Here is a 26,571-nt window from a genome sequence, read left to right on the forward strand (position 1 = left end):
CGAGAGTGTGTATATGGTCCACCTGTATATTGTTTGTACTTCTTTATGTCTTTTGCCTGTGTGGTGCTAAATTTACTTTCTGTACTGTATACCCATTGTGGCTTTAAATAAAGATAAAAAAAAAAAAAAAAAAGGAGAATGCAAGGTTCTACATTTTGTAAGTAAACATAAGCAGGCCAATCTATTATTTAAATGGGACTAGACTTAGCCAAACAGAGGAGGAAAGGGATTTGGGAGGTATTAACAGATAACAAGCTAAAGATGGGTGCACAATGAAGGTCAGTGGCTTCTAAGGATAATACGATACTAGCATGTATTAAAAGAGACTTTGATGCAGGAGAAAAAGCATAATTCTGTCACTATATAAATCCCTGGCAAGACCTCAACTTGAGTATGAAGTGCAGTTTTAAGGACCTAGCTCAAAAAAAAGATATTGCAGAGAAGGGCCACAAAGCTAATAAGGGGAATGGAGAATTTAAGCTATGAGGAGAGGTTAGCCAAACTGGGTCTGTTTTCTCTAGAAAAAAGGTGCTTGATTATTTTATATAAATATATTCAAGGCCCATATACAGAGATGGAAGAAGCTCTGTTTATTCCTAGAAAATCATCTGTATCTAGTGATCACAATTTAATGCTTAGTTTAAAAAAGATTAAATCTCCTGCAACGTAAACATTTTTTCACTGTAAGAGCAATCAAATTGTGGAACTCATTACCTGAGGAGGAAGTAAATTACAGTACCTTAGATAAATTTAAAAATGGTTTAGATATATTTCTGTCTAGAAACAGAATTCAGGTATATGATTGTTTGTGTTAAATAGGTCACCCTTTTAATAGGATTAATTTAAGCTCAACTATAGCTTTTTTGTGAGTATATTAGATTTGTATAGGTTAAACGCAATGGACTTCTGTCATTTTTCAACCTTATCTACTATTTTACTAAGACACTTAAAATGTAGCACATCAGCAGTTGTAGTCTCTTGCTGTGGGAAGAAGAATTAGGAACATTGACCTTCCCTGGCTGAAAAGTAGAAGGGAATATAATTTTTATATATATATATATATATATATATATAATATATATATATATATATATATTATATATATATATATATATATATATCCAAATTCCAGGTGCACTCCCTAGAACCACATAAGCAAACTGCCAGGGTGCTACGTATAATACATACACAAAGTTCCTTTATCCTATTCAGAATAAAATGCTGCACTCACCAGTCTTGAGAATGATTTAGTGTATTCACCTCATTGCATCAGCATATCACTGCACAAATACCCCCAGGCGTTTTGCGGTACCGAACTGGCACCTTTCTCAATGGGTAATTCAAATATCTCCAAAAAGATCTTTATAAATATATATATATATATATATATATATACACATACACACCGTCTATATATATATATATTATAAATATATTACATTTGATACAGTATTTACCCAATCACAACACATGAAGTACATGTAATACGCTTGTTAAAGGCATCAGTCAGAATGTTAGCATCTCTTATCATCCTGCAGTCTTAGATATGCTTGTGGTGTGGGATGCAACAAATGGCCATTAACTCTCTGGGTTACTTTTTTGTTCCATAAATAAGAGCCTAGATTATTTGCTTATCACTAAAATCGGAACTCTATTTAAAAAAAAAAAAAAAATCAACAGATGTGTTTTCAAAAGCAAATATTCATAACCCACAACCTGTTTCCCCCCCACAAACAATTAGCCCTAACATGGGAACCACGCCCACCACAATTAACCCTTAACTACAACCTCCATGCATAGCAATTAACCATAGTCCCTGTTCTACCACTGTCTTTCTTACAGCCAACAGTTTTGCTGCCCCTCACTGCCCTCTTACATACTATCTGTCTAGACCAAGACTGTCGTTCTCTACTATTTTAAGCAATCATGGTTGATTATAAGATTAACCAATCAATGTTAAGATGGCAGATATCACTGTTAAAACTGAACACTCAGATTTACCCTAAAAAGAAATCTCTCATGCTTAGGAATGTGTATGTTTATTGTAAAATTGTTCCATAGGATAGAAGCTTATTGCATGATAATGAAAAGTCTCACAGTTCCATTAGTGGACATTGGCATGCCTCAAAATCATGAGTGTCCAGAAGGAGGAGGATAGGGGCAAAAAGTTATTTTGATGTTTTTAAATGTACATTAATCAAACTCAAAAACACTAATACAATTTATGCCATCCTTTGAATGCAACAATGTATTTAAAAGGGATAGAAAACACCATCTAGTTATAAGACGTCTGTTTTCTTGCTTTAGAATAACATATCAGTCAAGTCTAAACTTTTAAAAAGCTTTTTACTCATTACCTAAATTGCTGCCATTTCTCAATAGCTAAACCCCACCTACCACTTGTCTCATTCGGAAGAACCAATCTGAGCTTGAGTATGCAGCTGAAAAGGTTAGCCAGGGTTGCCTTGTTCGTATAAAGTGCATTTTTCCTTATCTATTAAAACGAATTGGAGAAGGATATGTAGCAGGGTTCGGCTCTAGTTTTCAGTGCTAAATTACATGAAAAGATAACAAAATTATTTAAATGTCCCATTAACACCAGGTCAAGACAGGTGTAATGAAACACAGGTTCAAATCACAAACATACACAGAAACACTAGTCTGCTCTTCTTGACTCTGCATACACTCTGGGTTGGTGCTCCAAAATAGCTTTAAAAAGGACAATCTACTCAGATTTTTTTAGTTGTTTAAAAAGATAGATAATCCCTTTATTACCCATTACATAACTAACTTTTAAAGCAATGTAACTTATTCCCATTAATTGCTGTGCAACCCAAATGCATGATAGAAATACTTGTAGCCCCTCATTTGATGCACCAAGGGAGTGTACTTTCTGCAAATGTGTGCTTTGTGTACCCCATTTTAATTTCTCAGGTGATTAGATCCTGTTTTTCATAATTGATCAAATTGACATGCCTGGAAAAAAGTGTGAAATGTTCTTAATTTCTGCTTATTTCAGACAGGTTACCTTCTACAAATATTTAGCCACACAGGTTTTGATGGTAGAACTTAGAAAAATAAAATGACATACTATCATTTATTGAGTCAAGAGTAAAAAAAAACACTTTTTTTTTTACATTTGACAATATTTTTTAGGCCTGATGATACATACACATATAATAATGGTATATTATGAATCTGCTGGGTCTGCTGAAAAAAAACAATATATAGTTTGTATAGTTTATTGACATAAACTTTACTTCCAAACTTTAAACGTGAACTGCAACAAAAAGCTCAAAACCAGCTTAGCACACAGGTGGGAAATGGCTTAGTAGTCAAAGGGTTAATACTACTATTTTACCTCTGTGATTAATTTGTATCTAAGCCTCTGCAGACTGCCGCCCTTATTTCAGTTGAACTGCAACAAAAAGCTCAAAATCAGCTTAGCACACAGGTGGAAAAGGCTTAGTAGTCAAAGGGTTAATATACTATTTTACCTCTGTGATTAATTTGTATCTAAGCCTCTGCAGACCTGCCCCCTTATTTCAGTTCTTTTGACAGACTCCCATTTTAGCCAATCAGTGTTGACTCATAAATAACTCCAGTGAGCATAATGTTAGCTATACGGCACACATGAACTAGCGCTGTTTAGCACTGAGATAAAGGCAGCCTTTAAATGCTTAGAAAATAGCATATTAGCCTACCTAGGTTTAGTTTTCAACAAAGAATACCAAGAGAACAAAGCAAAATTTAATGATAAAAGTAAATTTGAAAGTTGTTTAAAATTGCATGAATCATGAAAGTTTCATTTAGTCTAGACTGTCCCTTTAAGACAACACATATATCTTTCATTAGCAGCAAGACCCTTAAGACAAGGAAATTCAGTGTGGGCCTGTGCAAGCATATTATCATTTCCCTGAATAATTATAAATAATCACAACAGAAAGATGAGAATATTTGCTTGACAGTTTCTAAAGCGTTACCATGTATAATCATGATGTAATTGCAAATCTATTTATGGAAATTTCAGAAAAGACAAGAAAGAAAATGAGATGCTCAGCTATAAAAAGCCTCTGGGCACAGTATACTAAACAGTGTTACTTCCCAGTAGGCTTACAGTTTAGTAGTCCCTAATTATATACAATGGATACATAAATAGGAAGAATGGCTGCTTGTTTTTGTATTAGACAATATTACATGGTGTTAGTATTTTGTTCACTAGATATTTAACCTATTAAATTGACATTCTAAAGCAAAAAATACACAAACAGGTTAAATACATAAGTTCTGCACCTCTTATTTAAGACACAGCTAGTAAGCCAACCAGCAGTGTCAGTCCCATGTATCTACCAATCAATGACCATATCTTGCTATTGAGCTGCAATGCTTGTATCTCCAACACATATTAAGTTAGTGTCAGTAATGTAATAATTTTGTACTAACTAGAGCATGACATTTTTCCATTACAATATACCATTAAAGGGACACTGAACCCACATTTTTTCTTTCGTGATTCAGATAGAGCATGCAATTCTAAGCAACTTTCTAATTTACTCGTATTATCAAATTTTCTTCATTCTCTTTGTATGTTTATTTGAAAAGCAAGAATGTAAGTTTAGATGCCGGACCATTTTTGGTAAACATCCTGGGTTGTCCTTGCTGATTGGACAGCACCAATAAACAAGTGCTGTCCATGGTCTGAACCAAAAATGTGCTGGCTCCTTAGCTTAGATGCCTTCTTTTTAAAATAAAGATAGCAAGAGAATGAAGAAAAATTGATAGGAGGGGCAAAGTTTCCCAAACCTCAAAATGCCTATAAATACACCCCCTAACCACACCCACAATTCAGTTTAATGAATAGCCAAGTAGTGGAGTGATAAAGAAAGGAGTAAAAAGCATCAACAAAGGAATTTGGAAATAATTGTGCTTTATACAAAAAAATCATAACCACCATAAAAAGGGTGGGCCTCATGGACTCTTGCCAATATGAAAGACATTAATTTATTAGGTAAGTTCTTACATAAATTATGTTTTATTTCATGTAATTGGCAAGAGTCCATGTGCTAGTGATGTATGGGATAGCAATACCCAAGAATTTAAACGTTTGCTAGTTTTAATATCAAGAGGACTAGTTTCCTCTATATCCAACGTAATCAACACTTCTTTTAACAAAGAACGAATATACTCTATTTTAAATAAATAAGTAGATTTGTCAGTAACAATATCTGATGCAGGATCTTCTGAACCAGATAGATCCTCATCAGAGAAGGATAAATCAGCATGTTGTCGGTCATTTGAAATTTCATCAACTTTATGAGAAGTTTTAAAAGACCTTTTACGTTTATTAGAAGGAGGGATGGCAGACAAAGCCTTCTGAATAGAATCAGCAATAAATTCTTTTAAATTCACAGGTATATCTTGTACATTAGATGTTGAAGGAACAGCAACAGGCAATGTACTATTACTGATGGACACATTTTCTGCATGTAAAAGCTTATCATTACAACTATTACAAACCACAGCTGGAGAAATATTCTCCACAAGTTTACAACAAATGCACTTAGCTTTGGTAGAACTGTTATCAGGCAGCAGGGTTCCAACAATGATTTCTGAGACAGGATCAGATTGAGACATCTTGCAAATGTAAGAGAAAAAAACAACATATAAAGCAAAATGATCAATTTCCTTATATGGCAGTTTCAGGAATGGGGAAAAAATTCAAATAGCATAGCCCTCTGATAGAAAAAAAGGTAAGAGGCATATAGGAATGGGGTTTTAAATAATGAAAATATTTGGCGCCAAGTATGACGCACAACACAAACAGAATTTTTTTTGGTGCCAACAACATTCGTGTCATTGAAGACGCAACCTTGTGAAAGGACTCGGCGTCAACTAAGATGCCAGAAGTGATGAATTTGCGTCATCAAACGTAACTTTGCGCCAAAAAATATTGCGCCAAAAATGACGCAATAAACTTTAGCATTTTGCGCCCTCGCTAGCCTAATTCTGCCCGCAAATTTGAAAATGACAGTCAATTGAAAAAGACTATACCCCAGGTAAGAAATACATTTTCCTAAAAAATGCATTTCCCAGACATGAAACTGACAGTCTGCAAAAGGAAATATACTGAAAACCTGAATCATGGCAAATATAAGTACAATACATATATTTATAACTTTATATAAATACATAAAGTGCCAAACCATAGCTGAGAGTGTCTTAAGAAATGAAAACATACTTACCAAAAGACACCCATCCACATATAGCAGATAGCCAAACCAGTACTGAAACGATTATCAGTAGAGGTAATGGAATATGAAAGTATATCGTCAATCTGAAAAGGGAAATAGGAGATGAATCTCTACGACCGATAACAGAGAACCTATGAAATAGATCTTCATTTGTATGGAGTCTATTACGGTCCCTAAAAAGTCTACTCTTGTGGCTGGAATCAGAGAACTCTTTCCCAGATTTACCTTCCAACCGTGGGAGCGAAGAAAAGACAACAAGATCTCTGTATGAGAGTTTACTTGTTGAAAAGACGGCGCCTGAACCAAAATATCGTCCAGATAAGGTGCAACAGCAATGCCCCGGGACCGGATCACTGCCAAAAGAGGCCCCAGGACCTTTGAGAAAATTCTGAGAGCTGTGGCAAGGCCGAAAGGAAGAGCCACAAACTGGAAATGATTGTCTAAAAAAGCAACCATTAGAAACTTGTGATGATCCCGGTGAATGGGAACATGAAGGTACGCATCCTTTAAGTCTATGGTTGTCAAACTGACCCTCTTCAATCAAAGGAAGAATGGAACGTATATAGTCTCCATCTTGAAGGATGGTACACTGAGGAACTTTAGGTCTAAAATAGGTCTGAAAGTCCCCTCTTTCTTGGAAACCACAAACTGATTTAAATAAAATTCCAGACCCTGTTCCTGCAGAGGAACTGGAACTATAACTCCCAGGGCAAAAAGATCCTTGATACAATTTAAGAACGCCTCTCTCTTTATCATGTCTACAGATAATCTTGAGAGAAGAAACCTACCTCTGGGAGGAAAAGTCTTGAATTCTATTTTGTACCCCTGAGATACAATTTCCACGGCCCACAGGTCTGGGACATCTCATATCCAAGCCTGAGCCAATTGAAAAAGCCTGCCTCCTACTAGATCCGTTCCTGGATCGGGGGCCGACCCTTCATGCTGACTTAAAGTCAGTTGCATGCTTCTTAGATAGTTTCCCCTTGTTCCAAGACTGACCAGACTTCCAGGAAGGCTTGAATAGTTCCCTGCTTGGAAGAGGAAGCAGATGGTTTACCTCTAAAGTTACGAAAGGAATGAAAATTACTCTGACGCCCTTTCTGCTTATTCTTCTTATCCTGAGGAAGAAAAGATCCATTTCCTCCTGTGATATCTGAAAAAAAATCAGCCAAACCAGGCCCAAACAAGGTCTTACCCTTGTAGGGAATAACTAATAACTAAGATTTTGAAGAAAAGAAACATCCGTAGACCAGGATTTTAACCAAAGGGCTCTGCGAGCAAGAACCGCAAAACCAGACATTTTTGCTCCCAGTTTAATGACCTGTAAGGAAGCAAATAAAGGAATTGGCTTCAATATAATTCTCTCTCTAGCTCAAACAAGAGATTCCTTGACATAGGACTATTGTTCCACAATGTATGCTACTACTAAAATCTATCATGTAAGAGCGGCCCTACTAGTTTAGCTGTAGTAATCGAATGATTCATTGTTATGTATATTGCATTATTTCAATTACTATGTAATTTGAGAATACCAAGATTTTTGTTCTCTCGATTTGTTTTTTCTTCTATATTATATTTTTTGTTTTATTTTTCTTGTTATTATGCCTTTTATTACAAAAAATTAATAAAGAATACTTTATCATAAAGGAATTGGCTAACTTTAAGAACCTTAATCCTGTCCTGGATCTCCTCAAGAGGAGTATCTGAATAGAATCAGACAAAGCATCAAACTAGTAAGCTGCAGCGCTGGTAACAGTAGCAATACACACTGCAGGCTGCCATTGAAGACCTTGGTGAACATACATTTTCTTTAATAATAGGAGAAAAAAGAGTACCAGGTCTCTCCCACTCCCATGCAATAATGTCAGAAGCACGGTCTGGAACCGGAAAAACATCCACCGCAGAGGGAACATCAAAATACTTGTTCAGCTTACTAGACTTTTTAGGGTTAACTATAGTAGTATTGGAGTCATCCAAGGTAGCCAAAACCTCCTTAAGTAACAAGCAGAGCATAAATCTGAAGGACACAACTTCAGCATCAGTAAAAGGAATTATACTGCCGGAATCCGAAATTTCACCGTCAGATGCACAAAAATCAGACTTCTGAGAGGAAAGACTTTGATTAGCCACCTCAGGATCAGAAACCTTACTTACTGTTTCTTTAAAATTCCTTTTGCATTTTCCCTGCAGCATGGGGAAAGCAGACAGCACCTCAGATACTGCAGAAGATACCTGGGCAGCAATATCTTGCAAAGTAACTCCAGACGGAGCATGAGAGGAAACGCAGGGCACTGCATGTGCAGATGAACAGCATCCGCTTTAGCTAATGATGGCTCAGAATCAAAAAATCTATTTTTATAAAAGTTCTTTCAATACATGAACAAAAAGGTATTGGGGGTTCCACCTGGGCATCAAAACATAAGCAACAGGTAACTTCCTGCACAGCCTCCTGAACCATAGTACAAAAAAAAAGAAGCAAATAAAAAATATCTTTTAAACTTTTTTTTTTTATCTTTTAACAAAGGATATAATACAGAACAAAAAAAACATTCTTAAATAAATGTTCCCTTAAAATTTACCAAATCAAGAAAACATACCCCAGGTTACACTCTACACCTCAGCAGAATTGCTGAGGTGTCCTACTTGTCCTGCAACCCGCAGCAAACTGAAGAAAAAAAACATCCTGTTTACAATCCAGATTTCTAGAGAAGCAAAAACAGCAAGAAGCCTTCTGAACAGCAGAGTCATCTGAAATATGCTCACCTCACTCTTACAGGAAGTGAAAAAAGCACCAAAAAAAACTGACATCAAAGAATCAGAACCTCCCTAAAAGGGGCGGTCCTACAGCAAACAAAAAATGCCTTTTAAAAAAAAAAAACTTTCTTGAAAACAGGCTTAAAAGCAAACAATAACCCCCCCAAAAAAAAGTACATAACTTACTTACTGAGCCATCAATAAAATAAATAACTCCTCACACTAATAATGTCTGCAAAAACTGCCACAAAAACCTGCACCCTTAAAGCAAGTGGCCAAGGTTGGCAACTGGACATCCTGACAAGATCCGCATACCAAAACCTGTGAGGCCATGCTGGTGCTATCAGAAACACAGGCGATTGTTCCAATATGATCTTGGAGATCACCCTTGGAAGAAGAACTAGAAGCGGAAAAATGTAAGCAGGTTGGTAAAACCAAGGAACCAACAACGCATCCACCATCTCTGCCTGAAGATCCCTGGACCTAGAAAGATACCTGGGAAGCTTCTTGTTTAGATGGGAAGCCATCAGGTCTATTTCGGGGAGACCCCACATCTGTACAATCTGACAAAATACATCTGGATGGAGAGACCACTCCCCTGGATGTAAAGACCAACGACTGAAATAATCCGCTTCCTAATTGTCTACACCTGGGATATGTATCGCAGAAATTAGACAGGAGTTCGATTCCGCCCAAGAAAGTATTCAAGATACTTCTTTCATCGCTAAAGGACTGTGAGTCCCCCCTTGATGATTGACATATGCACAGTTGTGATATTGTCTGTCTGAAAACGAATGAATGATTCTCTCTTTAACAGAGGCCAAGCCTGAAGAGCCCTGAAAATAGCACGGAGTTCCAAAATAATTGATTGGTAACCTTGCCTCTTGAGGATTCCAAACTCTTGTGCTGTCAGAGACCCCCAGACAGCTCCCCAACCTGTGAGATTTGCATCTGTTGAAATCACAGTCCAGGCAGGACGAACAAAAGGCCCCTTGAAGAATCGGATGATGATATAACCACCAGGACAGAGAGAGTTGAATGTTGGGATTTAAGTGTAACAACTGTGATTTCCGAGTATAATCCCTGCACCATTGATTCAGCATGCAAAGCTGCAGAGGTCTCATATGAAAATGAGCAAAGGGGATTGCGTCCGATGATGCAGTCATGAGACCTAACACTTCCATGCACATAGCCACTGAAGGGAATGATCGAGACTGAAGGTTTCGACAGGCAGAAACCAATTTCATTTGTCTCTTGTCTGTTAAAGACAGAGTCATGGACAATGAATCTATCTGGAAACCTAAAAAGGTGTCCCTTGTCTGAGGAATCAAGAAACTCTTTGGTAAATTGATCCTCCAACCATATCTTTGAAGAAATAACACTAGTTGATTCATGTGAGATTCTGCTAAATGTAAAGACCGAGCTAGTACCAAGATATTGTCCAAATAAGGAAACACTGCAATACCCTGCTCTCTGATTACAGATAGAAGGGCACCGAGAACTTTCAAAAATATTCTTGGAGCTGTTGCTAGGCCAAATGGAAGAACAACAAATTGGTAATGCTTGTCTAGAAAAAAGAATCTCGGAAACCGATAGTGGTCTGGATGAATCGGAATGTGAAGATACGCATCCTGGAAGTCTATTTAGGACATGTAATAACCTTCTGAACAAAAGACAGAATAGTCCTTTATAGTCACCATCTTGAAAGTTGGGACCCTTACAAATTGATTCAAAAGCTTCAGATCCAGAACTGGTCTGAAAGAATTTTCCTTCTTCGGGACAATAAATAGATTTGAATAACAAAACAGACCCTGTTCCAGAATTGGAACTGGTACAATTACTCCTAAAAGTTCTAGATCTGAAACACACTTCAGAAAGGCCTGAGCTTTTTACAGGATTTGTTGGAACGTGAGAGAGAGAAAATCTTCTCACAGGAGGTCTTATTCTGAAACCTATTCAATACCCCTGAGAAACAATATTCTTAATCCAATGATTCTGAATGGAACCTGCCCAAACGTCTTGAAATAATTTCAATCTGCCTCCCACCAGCAAAACTGGATTGAGGGCCGCACCTACATGCAGTCTTGGGGGCTGGCTTTAGTTTCTTAAAAGGCTTGGAATTATTCCAACTCGAGGATGGCTTCCAATTGGAGCCAGAGTCTTTAGGGGAAGGAGTGGTTTTCTGTTCTCTATTCTGACGAAAGGAACGAAACCGATTAGAAGCTTTAGATTTGCCTTTAGACTTTATATCTTGAGGCAAAAAACTCCCTTCCCCCCTAGTAATAGTGGAAATAATAGAATCCAACTGGGAACCAAACAAATTATTACCCTGGAATGATAGAAATAGTAACCTAGATTTAGATACCATGTCAGCATTCCATGATTTGAGCCATAAAGCTCTTCTAGCTAAAATAGCCAAAGACATAGATTTAACATTAATCTTGAGGATATCGAAATATCATCAGAGATAAAATGATTAGCATGTTGAAGCAAACAAACAATGCTGTGAAAATCAGAATCTTTTTCCCGTTGTGCTAAGCTATCCAACCAAAAAGTTGATGCAGCCGCAACATCAGCCATAGAAATGGCAGGTCTGAGCATATAGCCAGAATGCAAATAAGCTTTCCTTAGATAAGATGCAATCTTCTTATCTAAAGGTTCCTTAAAAGAGGTACTATATTCAATAGGAATAGTAGTACGTTTAGCAAGAGTAGAAATAGCCCCATCAACCTTAGGGACTTTTTCCCAAAACTCTAATTTAGCCACTGGCAAAGGATACAACTTTCTTAACCTTGAAGAAGGAATAAAAAAGTACCAGGCTTAGACCATTCCTTAGCAATCACATCAGAAATAGCACCAGGAACAGGAAAAACCTCAGGAGTAGTCACAGGAGGTTTATAGACAGGATTTAAATGTTTACTGGATTTATTATCAAGAGGATCAGACTCCTCAATAGTCAAAGTTATTAACACTTCTTTTAACGAAGAACGAATATACTCAATCTTAAAAAGATAATATGATGTATCAGTGTCAATGTCTGAAGTAGGATCTTCTGAGTCAGAGATATCCTCATCAGAGGAGGATATATCAGTATGTTGCCAGTCATTACAAATTTCATCAGTATTCTGAGAATTTTTAAAAGACCTTTTACGTTTATTTGAAGGCGGTATAGCAGCCATAGCCTTCTGTATCGCCTCAGCAATATACTTTTTCATATCAACAGGGATATCATGTACTTTAGATGTTGAAGGAACAACAGAGAATGTACTAGCACTAATAGAAACCTTTTCTGCATGCAAAAACTTATCATGACAACTTTTACATACTACAGATGGAGATATAATCTCCACTAGCTTACAACAGATACACTTAGCTTTGGTAGAACTGTGTTCAGGCAGCATGGTTCCTACAGCAGCTTCTGAGACAGGATCATATAAAGACATCTTGTAAAATGTAAAAAAGAAAAAATAACATTAAAATTTCCACATATAGCAGTTTCAGGAACAGAAAAAAATGTAAATGCTAAAAACTGGCAAAAAAAGCAAATAGCATAGACCTCTGAGCATAAAGAAGGCAAGGAGTATATAGGAAGTGAGGCAAAATAAAAATATTTTTTTTTGGCTCCAAGTATGACGTACAACGCAAAAGGAAGTTGAGAAATTTTTTGGCGCCAACAAACATCCAGAAATGACGCAACTCGCATCATAACAAACACAATTTCGCTCCAAACAACCTAGCGTCAACTAAGATGCAAGAAATGACAAACTTGCGTCATGACAGACGCACATTTGCGCCCAAAATATTTCTCGTGCCAAGAATGACACAATAAATAACAGCATTTTGCGCCCTCGAGAGTCTAATTTGCCCACAAATTTTCCAAAGAAAAAACAAGTCAAATTGAAAAAAAGACTATACCCCAGGTATGATAAACTTCCTAAAAAACGCAACTGCTGGACTGCAAAGGGAAATACACATAGACCTGACTCATGGCAAATATAAGTAAAATACATATATTTAAAACTTTATATTAATACATAAAGCGCCAAACCATAGCTGAGAGTGACTTAAATAATGATACATACTTACTGAAAGACACCCATCCACAGAAAGCAGATAGCCAAACCAGTACTGAAAGCAATCAGCAGAGGTAATGGACGGTATATAAGAGTATATTGTCGATCTGAAAAGGGAGGTAGGAGATGAATCCCTACGACCGATAACAGAGAACCTTTGAAAAGATTTCCCGCGAGGAAAACCATAAAATCAAATAGGCGATACTCTCTTCACATCCCTCTGACAAACACTGTACTCTGAAAAGAATTGGGCTTCAGAATGCTTAGAAGCGCTTATCACAGAAGAAATCATAAAAATCAAGCACAAACTTACTTCACCACCTCCATAGGAGGCAAAGTTTGTAAAACTGAATTGTGGGTGTGGTGAGGGGTGTATTTATAGGCATTTTGAGGTTTGGGAAACTTTGCCCCTCCTGGTAGGATTGTATATCTCATACGCCACTAGTTCATGGACACGCCACTAGTTCATGGACTCTTGCCAATTACATGAAAGAAAACTCAACTACCTGCACGAAATAACTAAAAAAATACATAACCACCCGCAAGAAATATAAATAAAAAACATATAACTGCCCGCACAAAGTATAACAAAAAAAATAACCTCCCGCACAAAGTATTAACAAACACTTAAACCGTAAATCCCCATATTGCAAAACAATAAAGTAATTAGCCCCTAATCCGCAAATAACATAATTAAATTATTAACCCCTTAACCACCAGCCACATCGCAATAAGCCTAATTAACCTATTAACCCCTAAACTGCAAAACCCCTACATTGCAAAAAAACTTTTTAACCTATTAAATCTTAAACTGCCAACCCCACCACATCACAATAAAGCTAATTAACCCCTAAACCATCAAACCCCCACATCGCAATAACCCTAATATATTAACCCCTAGACCGCCAACCCCCCCACAACACAAATAACTAATTTAATTGATAAGCCCCCTAACCTAACACCCCCTAAATTAACCCCAATTACTACTAAATAACAATTAAAATTAAAAAAAAAATAACATTAAATTACAAAAAATAAAAAAGTCTAACATTACAGAAAAAAATAAATAAAATTATCAAAAATTTTTTTTTTTATACCTAATCCCAATGAAAATAAAAAAGCCCCCCCCCAAAAAACATAAAAACACCCCCTAATCTAAACTACCAATAGCCCTTAAAAGAGCCTTTTGTAGGGCATTGCCCTAAGTTAAACAGCTCTTTTACCTCTAAAAAAAATACTAAGTCCCCCCTAACAGTAAAAACCTCCCACCCACCTAACCCCCAAAGTGAAAAAAACATAACACTAAAAAAAGCCCCATATAGATACTCACTGTTCCTGAAGTCCAGCGGAGAAGGTCTTCTTCCAGACGGATCCATCATCTTCTATCTTCATCCAGGGTGAAGGCGGCACGGAGCTGAGGTGTGGAGCTGTGTTCCCAATGCCTGGATCCTCACCGGTGGCGGTCCTTGGCGACATAAAGGCTCCTCTTCATGAGATCGTCCGTCGCACACTTAAGATTGAATGCAAGGTACCCCACATTTATTGTGGTACCTTGCATTCCTATTCGTTGAAATTTTGACATCAGTCAATAGGATGAGAGCTACTGAAATCTTATTGGCTGATTTCAAAATTTAAGCCAATAGAAATGCAAGGTACCCCATATTGATTGCGGTACCTTGCATTCAATCTTCAGTTTACGACAGACATCGGATGAAGAGGAGCCTCCATGCCACCGAGAAACGCTGCCGCCGAGGACCACCGCTGTTGAGGATCGCCGCTGAGGATACAGGCATCGGGAACACAGCAATGCACCTCTGCCTTCACTCCAGATGAAGATAGAAGATGATAGATCCGTCTGGAAGAAGACCTTCTCTGCCGGACTTCAGGAACATTAAGTACTTATTTGGGGCTTAGGTTTAGGATTTTTTTGGTGTGTTTTTTTTTTTTAGATTAGGGTTTTTTTGGGCTTGAAAAAGAGCTGATTGTCCTTTTAAGGGCAGTAAAAGAGTTGAATGCCCTTTTAAGGGCAATGCCCATACAAATTCCCTTTTAGGTGCAATGGGTAGTTTAGTTTTTTTTAGTGTTAGTTTTTTTTATTTTGGGGGGTTTGGTGAGTGGGAGTTTTTTACTGTTAGGGGGGACTTAGTATTTTTTAGAGGTAAAAGAGCTGTTTCACTTAGGGCAATGCCATACAAAAGGCCATTTTAAGGGCTATTGGTAGATTAGTATTAGATTAGGGGGTGTTTTTATTTTTATAGGGGTATTAGTTTAGGTTTAAAATTTTTATTTTGGATAGCTTTGTTTATTTTTTCTGTAATTTAACTTTTTTTTATTTTTTTGTAACTTTAGCTTGGAGGTTTGTATTTTTTAAACATAGACTGCCCTCTGGGCAGGCTTATCACCTAGTTACAAATAATCAACGGTGTACATTATTAATCCTATTTCTATTTTACATCACATCAGATGTTGACACACCATTTTGATCCCTTTTAATAAAAAACCCATCAACATACATTACATTCATGATTTTAATCCTTGATTATTCTTTAAAGGGACATTAAACACTTTGAGATGGTAATATAAAATGATAAATCATAATATATATATATATATATATATATACAGTATATATATATATACACTGTATATATGTATATAAATATCTGCAATATACTTTCATGATTTATTTTGTCCCTTTTTACTGTAATTCCATTGTGAAATTGTGAGCTTTTCAGTTCCTGTTAGAAATGGAAGTGCAGAACACTGTTATACTCTTCACAGTCATTGACTGCGCACTCTAGTGACCTATTTATTAGGGTTGCACCGATACTAGTATTGGTGCCGATACTAAGTATTTGCATGAGTACTTGTACTCATGCAAATGCACCAATACTTAAACCGATAACTTAACTTCCTACCTATACGCCATCTTGTGGCGTTTTTCAAACTGCATGTTCCCATTTCATTTTAAAACTTAACTAAAATTGTTTACTTCTGTTCTGCCAATACAAATTGCTGTTATTTGTATTATTGTACGTTTAACAGCAGTGCTCCAAAAACTACTACTATACATCTGGAAACCTACCTGGGAGAGATCACTGTACCTCATTCACACAAACCCCTGAAGTACTGGGCAGTTAGTAAACTGAGATTTCCAGCTCTGGCTAAAATGGCCCAAAAATATATTTCTGCCCCATGCAGTAGTGTGAAAAGTGAAAGACTGTTCAGCTTAGTGTCAAACGTCTTTACTGATAAAAGAAACAGACTTGTAGCTGAACATGTAGATATGCGTCTTCCTTAATAAGAACTTGCCACTAACTTTTGAAAAAATATTCTAATTGCTTTGCCTGTTATACTGCTAGTTCTCATCTTGAACAATTGTGCTCAAAACATACTATACTCTGAGGAACATCCTTAGCCAGGGCTGGACTGGGAATAAAAAGCAGCTCTGGAAAAATATGAAGACCAGCCATATTTTCTGTTGAGTCAGTAGAATGCAAATGCCCCATTTTTCTCAAAGGGGATTACTGGGACGCTCTTTCCCCAATGTTTTTTTCAGAATTAAATTATATTATGTTGTATTACATACAAATGTCAGATTGATGTTATATAGGCACCCTACAAACCAATAGCATCCAGTAATCACCTAATCACCTCTTTAAATTGTAGCTTTCCAGCCCCAACTGCTGCAGCTGTTAATTATTGTTATTATCAATATATTTTATTGTAATATTTTTATTTATAAAGATGTTCTGTGAACTTTGTGACAACAAATACAACTGTTTAATTTTTTCAAAATGTCTTTTGAGTTACAGTTCATAACTATATAGAAGCCATCTTAAATCATTAGTCTGTATTGTGCTTGGTAAACTGTCATATTACATTAAAAAAAGTATCGGTAATTGGTATCGGTGAGTGTTTGAAAAAAGAATCAGTACTTGTACTAGGCCTTAAAAAATGGTAACGATGCAACCCTACTGTTTATAACTGTCCCTAATTGGCCACAACAGAGAAGGTAACCTAAGTTACAACATGGAAGCTCCCATTGCTTTATAGACACTACAACTTTACAATTACAATGAAACTTTAAAAAAACATAATTTATGTAAGAATTTACCTGATAAATTAATTTCTTTCATATAGGCAAGAGTCCATGAGCTAGTGACATATGGGATATACAATACTACCAGGAGGGGCAAAGTTTCCCAAACCTCAAAATGCCCATAAATACACCCCTCACCACACCCACAATTCAGTTTAACGAATAGCCAAGAAGTGGGGTGATAAAGGAGTAAAAAGCATCAACAAAGAAATTTGGAATTAATTGTGCTTTATACAAAAAAATCATAACCACCATAAAAAGGTTGGGCCTCATGGACTCTTGCCAATATGAAAGAAATTAATTTATCAGGTAAATTCTTACATAAATTATGTTTTATTTCATGTAATTGGCAAGAGTCCATGAGCTAGTGATGTATGGGATATCAATACCCAAGATGTGGAACTCCACTCAACAGTCACTAGAGAGGGAGGGATAAAATAAATAACAGCCATTTTCCGCTGAAAAAATAATCCACAACCCAAAATAAAAGTTATTCTCATAATGAAAAGAAAAACTTAAAATATCAGCAGAAGAATCAAACTGAAACAGCTGCCTGAAGAACTTTTCTACCAAAGACTGCTTCTGAAGAAGTAAATACATCAAAATGGTAGAATTGAGTAAAAGTATGCAAAGAGGACCAAGTTGCTGCTTTGCAAATCTGATCAACTGAAGCTTCATTCTTAAAAGCCCACGAAGTGGAGACTGATCTAGTAGAATGAGCTGTAATTCTCTGAGGCGGGGCCTAACCCAACTCCAAATAAGCTTGATGAATCAAGAGCTTTAACCAGGAAGCCAAGGAAATAGCAGAGGCCTTCTGACCTTTCCTAGGACCAGAAAATATAACAAATAGACTAGAAGTCTTCCTGAAATCTTTAGTAGCTTCAACATAATATTTCAAAGCTCTCACCACAACCAAAGAATGTAAGGATCCTTCCAAAGAATTCTTAGGATTAGAACACAAGGAAGGGACAACAATTTCTCTACTAATGTTGTTAGAATTCACAACTTTAGGTAAAAATTTAAATGAAGTCCGCAAAATCGCCTTATCCTGATGAAAAATCAGAAAAGGAGATTCACAAGAAAGAGCAGATAGCTCAGAAACTCTTCTAGCAGAAGAGATGGCCAAAAGGAACAACACTTTCCAAGAAAGTAGTTTAATGTCCAAAGAATGCATGGGCTCAAACGGAGGAGCCTGTAATGCCTTCAATGCCTTGATTTAATGACGGGCTTAATGCGAACTAAAGCCTGTACAAAACAGTGAATATAAGGAAGTTTAGCAATCTTTCTGTGAAATAATACTGAAAGAGCAGAGATTTGTCCCTTCAAGGAACTTGCAGACAAACCCTTATCCAAACCATCCTGAAGAAACTGTAAAATTCTAGGAATTCTAAAAGAATTTATGAAAAGAACACCATGAAATGTAGGTCTTCCAAACTCGATAATAAATCTTTCTAGGGACAGATTTACGAGCTTGTAACATAGTATTAATCACTGAGTCAGAGAAACCTCTATGACTTAGTACTAAGCGTTCAATTTCCATACCTTCAAATTTAATGATTTCAGATCCTGATGGAAAGACGGACCTTGAGACAGTAGGTCCAGCCTTAACGGAAGTGGCCAAGGTTGGCAACTGGACATCCGAACAAGAAACTTTTTGGTAAATTGATCCTCCAACCATGTTTTTGAAGAAACAACACTAGTTGATTCGTGTGAGATTCTGCAGAACGTAAAGACTGAGCTAGTACCAAGATATCATCCAAATAAGGAAACACCGCAATACCCTGCTCTCTGATTACAGAGAGTAGGGCACCTAGAACCTTTGAAAAGATTTTTGGAGCTGTTGCTAGGCCAAATGGAAGAGCAACAAATTGGTAATGCTTGTATAGAAAAGAGAATCTAAGCAACTAATAATGTTCTGGATGGATCGGAATATGAAGGTATGCATCCTGCAAGTCTATTGTAGACATATAATGTCCTTGATGAACAAAAGGCAGAATAGTCCTTATAGTCACCATCTTGAAAGTTGGTACTCTTACATAACGATTCAAAATTTTCAGATTTTCAGAACTGGTCTGAATGAATTTTCCTTCTTTGGGACAATGAATAGATTTGAATAAAACCCCAGACCTTGTTCCTGAAAAGGAACCGGCATGATTACCCCTGAAGACTCCAGGTCTGAAACACACTTCAGGAAAGCCTGAGCTTTTACTGGATTTGCTGGGATACGTGAGAGAAAAAAATCTTCTCACAGGAGGTCTTACTCTGAATCTTATTCGATACCCTTGAGAGACAATGCTCTGAATCCATTGATTTTGGACAGAATTTATCCAAAAATCCTTAAAAAACCTTAATCTGCCACCTACCAGCTGAGCTGGAATGAGGACCGCACCTTCATGAGGACTTAGGGGCTGACTTTGGTTTTTTAAAGGCTTGGATTTATTCAAATTTGAGGAAGGCTTCCAATTGGAAAGAGATTCCTTGGGGGAAGGAATAGATTTTTGTTCCTTATTTTGACGAAAGGAACGAAAACGGTTAGAAGCCTTAGATTTACCCTTAGGTTTTTTATCCTGAGGCAGAAAAAACCCATTTCCTCCAGTAACAGTTGAAATAATACAATCCAACTGAGAACCAAATAAATTATTACCTTGGAAAGAAAGAGATAATAATCTAGACTTAGATGTCATATCAGCATTCCAAGATTTAAGCCATAAAGCTCTTCTAGCTAAAATAGCTAAAGACATGGATCTAACATCAATTTTGATAATATAAAAAATGGCATCACAAATAAAATGATAAGCATGTTGCTGTAAGCGAACAATGCTAGATATGTCAGAATCCAATTCTTGTTGCGCTAAATTCTCCAACCAAAAAGTTGATGCAGCCGCAACATCAGCCAAAGAAATTGCAGGCCTGAGAAGATGGCCTGAATATAAATAGGCTTTCCTTAGATAGGATTCAAGTTTCCAATATCCAAAGTAATTAATACTTATTTTAAGAAAAAACTAATATACTCTATTTTAACAAATAAGTAGATTTGTCAGTGTCAATATCTGAGGAGGGATCTTCTGAATAAGATAGATCCTCATCAGAGGAGGATAAATCATTATGTTGTCGGTCATTTGAAATTTCATCAACTTTATGAGAAGTTTTAAAAGACCTTTTACGTTTATTAGAAGGCAGAAATGCAGACAAAGCCTTCTGAATAGAATCAGTAACAAATTCTTTAAAATTCTTAGGTATATCATGTACATTAGAAGTTGAAGGAATTGCAACTGGCAATGTACTATTACTGATGAATACATTCTCTGGATGTAAAAGTTTATCATGACAACTATTACAAATGACATTCGGAGATATAAATTTCCACAATCTTACAACAAATTCACTTAGCTTTGGTAGAACCGATGTCAGGCAGCAAAGTTCTAACTGATACTTCTGAGGCAGGATCAGATTGAGACATCTTGCAAAATGTAAAAGAAAAAACAACATATAAAGCAAAATTATCAATTTCCTTATATGACAGTTTCAGGAATGGGAAAAAATTCAAACAGCATAGCCCTCTGACATAAAAAAAGGCAAGAGGCAAACAGCAATGGGGTATAAAACTAATGAAAAATGTTGGCGCCAACAATATCCGGAAATGACTAGCAACGCAACAGTGTGTAAGGCTTCCTCGTCAACTATGACGCCGGAAATGACGAACTTGCGTCAATGGACGTACTTTTCGCGCAAAAAAATTGACGCAATAAAGTCTAGCATTTGGCGCACCCACGGGCCTAATGCTGCCCGCAATTTGTAAGAAAAAAGTAGTCAATTTGAAAAAAAGACTAAACCCCAGGTAAGAAAAAAATATTTCTTAATATGTTTATTATCCAAATATGAAACTGACAGTCTGCACAAAGAAATACATGAACCTGACTCATGGCAAATATAAGTACAATACATATATTTAGAACTTAAATAAATATATAAATGCATAAAGTGCCAGACCATAGCTGGGGTGTCTTAAGTAATAAAAAACATACTTACCAAAAAAGACACCCATCCACATATAGCAGACAGCCAAACCAGTACTGAAACAGTTATCGGTAGAGGTAATGGTAATGAGAGTATATCATCTGAAAAGGGAGGTAGGAGATGAATCTCTACGACCGATAACAGAGAACCTATGAAATAGACCCCCGTTAGGAAAATCATTGCATTCAATAGGTGATACTCCCTTCACGTCCCTCTGACATTCGCTGTACTCTGAGGGCTTCAAAAAAGCTGAGAAGCGCATGTCAACGTAGAAATCTTAGCACAAACTTACTTCACCACCTCCATAGGAGGCAAAGTTTGTAAAACTGAATTGTGGGTGTGGTGAGGGGTGTATTTATGGGCATTTTGAGGTTTGGGAAACTTTGCCCCTCCTGGTAGGATTGTATATCCCATACGTCAATAGCTCATGGACTCTTGCCAATTACATGAAAGAAATACATCTACGTGTTGTTCTCAGACTAATCTTTTCTATGAATGCATCATTCTATGTAGCATTTATTTATTGTTTAATGTCTCTTAAAGGTTTCTTCAGTAGTTCTGTGCCACACAATTTCAATATCCTATTTTTGATGTTTATCTCTGCATGACATTGCATATTCTATAGTAATAATGTAACTTACCAAAAAGACTTCCAAAATGACCATCTTTAGTAAGAGGACGCAGCTCATTTTCGCCCCAAGCATACTGCTTGTAATTATACCAAGCAAACTGCATCATCTGTAGGCGATACAAAGCAAGAACATACAATACTGTGACTGCAAAGAAAACAAGAAAAAGATAGTTATATAGATACACAAGTTAAATTAATTATGCTTATGTGAGCTTTTTCCCCGTTTCTTTGCTTACAAAGGAAATATAATAATAGCTAGATATGTACTTGTATTTAACTTAATTACAAAGCAGTACACATTGTGTTAGTAGCAATTATGTCAGAGGGATTAATGTGATAACTGTTTTGTTACCCTAAACAGTCTACAATTACTGTAATAGTTTCTAGAATAGTCTCTTAGCTTTTAAACTCTCTAGGGAGCAGGGACTCATAATCCCTCTGTCTTGCCTTTATTTTTTTTTATAACCCAAGTATAGCACTGCAGAATCTGTTGATGCATTACAAATATAGAATTATAGTCTGTGTCCATCGGGCTACATTACGAGTGGAGCGCTAACTGTTTCACACGAGTTAAAAGGGTGTCAGAAGTAGCACGTGTATTACAAATTGAAAGTAAATGTGTTTGCTCAAGTGCAATTAAATTTAACATTCATCAGCATATCACAACTTCAGAACTCTGTTTAATTGTTACACTCGACTAAAACGTTGTACAACACACATCAAAAATACTTTTAACCCCTTGAGTGCTAACGACGGCTCTGAGCTGTCGCAGAGTTTCTCTCTCAGGTGCTAACGATGGCTCAGAGCCGTCACTAGCACTCGCCCCACCTTGAGGGAGATCTGGGATCTCCCATCCGCTCCTACCCCGGTAATCGTGCCTGTAGAGTGACAGGCATCGCTGGGGCTTTCCGTTTTGCGTGGTGACGTCACGCGTAATGACGTGATGACGTCACTGCGCAACTTTATTTAAAAATGACAATTGACAATATAGGGAAAGGGGCATGCTGCTTAGAAGCCTGTATCTCAGGCATCTAAGCAGTTACAGACCCCCAAGACCCACCGTTGGAAAGGTAATCGGGGATCTGAAAATAAAATAAAAAAGTTTAAAAAAAAAAATATTTAAAAAAATGTAAAATTAAAAACCCTTAAAATGTGCTTAGCACCCAGGTGGGAAAGTGCTTAGCACTCAAAGGGTTGAAAGTACTGTTACAATCATAATAACACTTTCTAATATATATGTTTTTTAAATTGCATAAAAAAAGTTATAAGGGCTCAATATATATGATCTCAGGTGTTATGGAAAAAAAGGAAGGCAAAGGGCTTTAACATAGTGATATATATATATAAAATAAATCAACTGAAAATATAGACAACCACTGACATAAAAATTCCTTTTTTTACAGATTATAATGCAGATCATGGGATCATTAGGAGGATAATCAACAAGCATTGGCATCTACTTAAGGCAGACCCATTAATAGGTTATAAATTAACACCAAAACCAAATTTTGTTTTCAGAAAGGCAAAAAATGTAAAATCAATTATAGCTCCAAGTGATCTAAGACAAAACAAAAGCAACAAAGGTCTGAAAGATACTGACTTAAAAGGAAATAAAATTTCTGGTTTCTATCCATGCTACACATGTCGAGCCTGTCAACACAGCATAAAGAAAAAAGTATCTTGATCCCTAATATAAATGAGGAATATGTAATTAGGGACCTTGCATATTGAATATGTAATTAGGGTTGCACACATAAAAACATAATTTAATTTTAGATAAACATAATTTAATTTTAGATCAACATAATTTATCTATTACAGTGCACTTGCAATTTATTATATATTGGTGAAACAAAGAGGTGCCTGAAGGACAGAATTAGGGAACACCTATGTAGTATTGATAACAAAGTAGACACTACACATCTATACAAACACTTTCAGGACGTACATAAGGGAAGAATTGGTGATCTAAAATTTTGAGGTATACATAAGGTAAAAGCGAATTGGAGAGGTGGCGATATTGAAAAGAAACTGCTCATTAAAGAGGCTGAACTAATATATAAATTTGACACATTGTACCCAAGAGGCCTGAATTCAGAGCTTGATTTGTCTCCTTTCCTATATGAATAGCGAAAATTAAATAAGTAAATAGCTTGTTGATGTATTTTATATGTAACATATAAATATGAGTTGATGTTACAATCTAGAAGTCTATGAAACCGAAAAAAATATTTCTGACTGTTTAAGATACGCATTATGAGCCTAATATAAATAATTGTATACTATTCTCAATGTATGTTGTATAATAGAACCGTATAGGATCACTACCACCTTTAATATGTCTACTTGAGAAATGAGGCATCCATCTCTGGCCATACCACCTTAAAAATGGACAATTAAAAAATGGACCAATGAAAAGATTTATCTATATCTATAAAAGGATATCCACCTATGCCTGTAACCTATCTTGATAAAGCCCACTATAGGGTGAAACGCGTTGATGGTTAAAAGGCATTAACACTAAATTGGTGAGGTGTTAAACTTGGAACTTTGGAGGATCTGGTATGTAAAAATCCACATACCAATATACGACCTCCATGAACTCTCTTGATAATCCAGGTTATTGTGTATTTCTTACGACACTTGCGTGCATTTAGCACTATGTGCAAGTAATTTCAACATAAGCAAATTGGATATCTTTGTAAGAAAAAGACGGATTAACACTGGACTGTGGATTTTGGACAGTGCTGGCCAACTGACAAATTCACACTTCTCACAGTTGTGAATAGATTAAACAAATAAACAACAGAAAGTCAGTGGCGCCGGAGGCTGACTGTATGTAAGATTATCGGCTAAGTCAAGTTTCACCGAATTGAATCAGCATTTCTAATCTCATTTGGCATTGTTATATGAATTTATTTGCTGACAAATTTATTATTTCTTTATTTTTACACACCGGTGAGAATGTATATTTTAAATTGATTGTGAACTATTTATTAAATGTATATATTTTTAATCAACTGATTGATCCGTATTGTATATTCATTTTATTGTGCCCATTAACTATTTCACCAGCAAGCTAAACCTGTATTGAGTACGAGTATAACACTACCACTTTAGATTAGAGTATATTCCAAGAGTGGAAAACACATATTCTCCTTTTTTAACAAACGTCTATCTTTGCATTTATTATAGCATATGTAAATATGTATCTACACACCTGCCGATAATCTTACATACAGTCAGCCTCCGGCGCCACTGACTTTCTGTTGCAAATTGGATATCTTTGTTTTCCAAAAGAAATTTTACTGCTCCTTTATCAAATTATAAAAGACGACACACGTAAAGCTCTGTAACCGTGACGTAACCAAGGAACTCACGTTAAGGTATACGGATAGTCGATGAAAGACGCTTACACAAGCGTGGGACAAGCCGCAGCACTGAGAAAAGACCATAGAGGTATTTCGGCTAACAGAATTGCGAGACATTGCGCACAACAATAAGGTACTCTTGGTAACTTGTATTTTCAACTGTGACAACAGTCAAATTATACAGCTTAATCCTGTCACATCCTAAGGGGTCTGAGTAAATAGGTGTATGACTACTACCCTCGACACAGATCTTGGATGGATATATTGTTTTATTTATAAAGAACTATTATGGTGGAAGTAAAGTACTTTCTCTCGACTTAAAGGTGGTATGTCCCAGTGTCAGAACTTTGACAACTTTGCTCACTTTGATTAGCATACGATTTTCTGTATGCATACTGTATTATTCTAATACTCTGCACGTTTATCAAGTTTATTTAGATATACTTTTTTATTAGTAATTTATTTTTTATTATTATATTATATATCTCAAGTGTTGTTATTGTATCAAGTAATTTTAGGGAGACGTCCCATTTTTATTATATGCTTCAATATTGTGAATAAATGTAACACTGTACTATACCTTTGACATTGCTACTTATTATTCTCTGACATAACATATTTGGGTATCTTAGGCTTTTGGTAGCGCCCTCTGAATATATATATATATTTTTTTTTTAAATAAATAATGACAGTGTAATATGTTGTTGTTCATCTGAGGTTGTATTTACCTAATTTAAAGACCTGCTAAGGACCAGATGATTGTTATTATGTCCTGATACGTAAAACCACAGAATTCAAAGAGTGTTTACTGTCACACCGCACAGCTCTAGTTGTTGCTAGGGACGTGGCGCCTGCTGTTCTGCTCGTTGCCTAGGGTAGAGTCGGCTCCTGTGTGCATGCGGCAGTGACGTCATCACCGCACGTTCCTTTCATTCTGAAGCCAGTCAGGATCTCCTGTAGTACGAATCCTGCGCCTATGTAAGTTGCTCACTTTCTACCTATCACTGCCCAAGTATAGGTGTTACTTAGTGTGCTCCTGGGTGTGATGGTTACTGTATTCTGGATTGCCATAACGTTATTGAACACTGCCTGTCTGACTACTCTGCTTGCTTAAAGGGACAGTCTACACCAGAATTTTTATTGTTTTAAAAGATAGATAATCCCTTTATTACCCATTTCCCAGTTTTGCACAACCAACACAGTTATATTAATATACTTTTAACCTCTGTGATTATCTTGTATCTAAGCCTCTGCAAACTGCCCCTTTTTCAGTTCTTTTGACAGACTTGCAGTCTAGCCAATCAGTGCCTGATCCCAGATTACTTCACGTGCACGAGCACAGTGTTATCTATATGAAATATGTGAACTAACA

General features: G+C 36.4%; 1 protein-coding gene across 1 annotated transcript in view; it reads right to left on the reverse strand.

Moving 5' to 3' along the window:
* The window catches only part of MAN1C1 (mannosidase alpha class 1C member 1), a 378,811-nt gene that overhangs the window by 311,832 nt on the left and 40,408 nt on the right, over nucleotides 1-26,571 (reverse strand). Inside the window, exon 3 of the mRNA XM_053705384.1 lies at nucleotides 21,839-21,973. Within this exon, the coding sequence (XP_053561359.1) occupies nucleotides 21,839-21,973 (135 nt within the window). The remainder of the gene's footprint in view (nucleotides 1-21,838; nucleotides 21,974-26,571) is intronic.

The sequence above is a fragment of the Bombina bombina genome, chromosome 3 (assembly GCF_027579735.1).
Source record: "Bombina bombina isolate aBomBom1 chromosome 3, aBomBom1.pri, whole genome shotgun sequence".
Taxonomy (NCBI): Eukaryota; Metazoa; Chordata; class Amphibia; order Anura; family Bombinatoridae; genus Bombina; species Bombina bombina.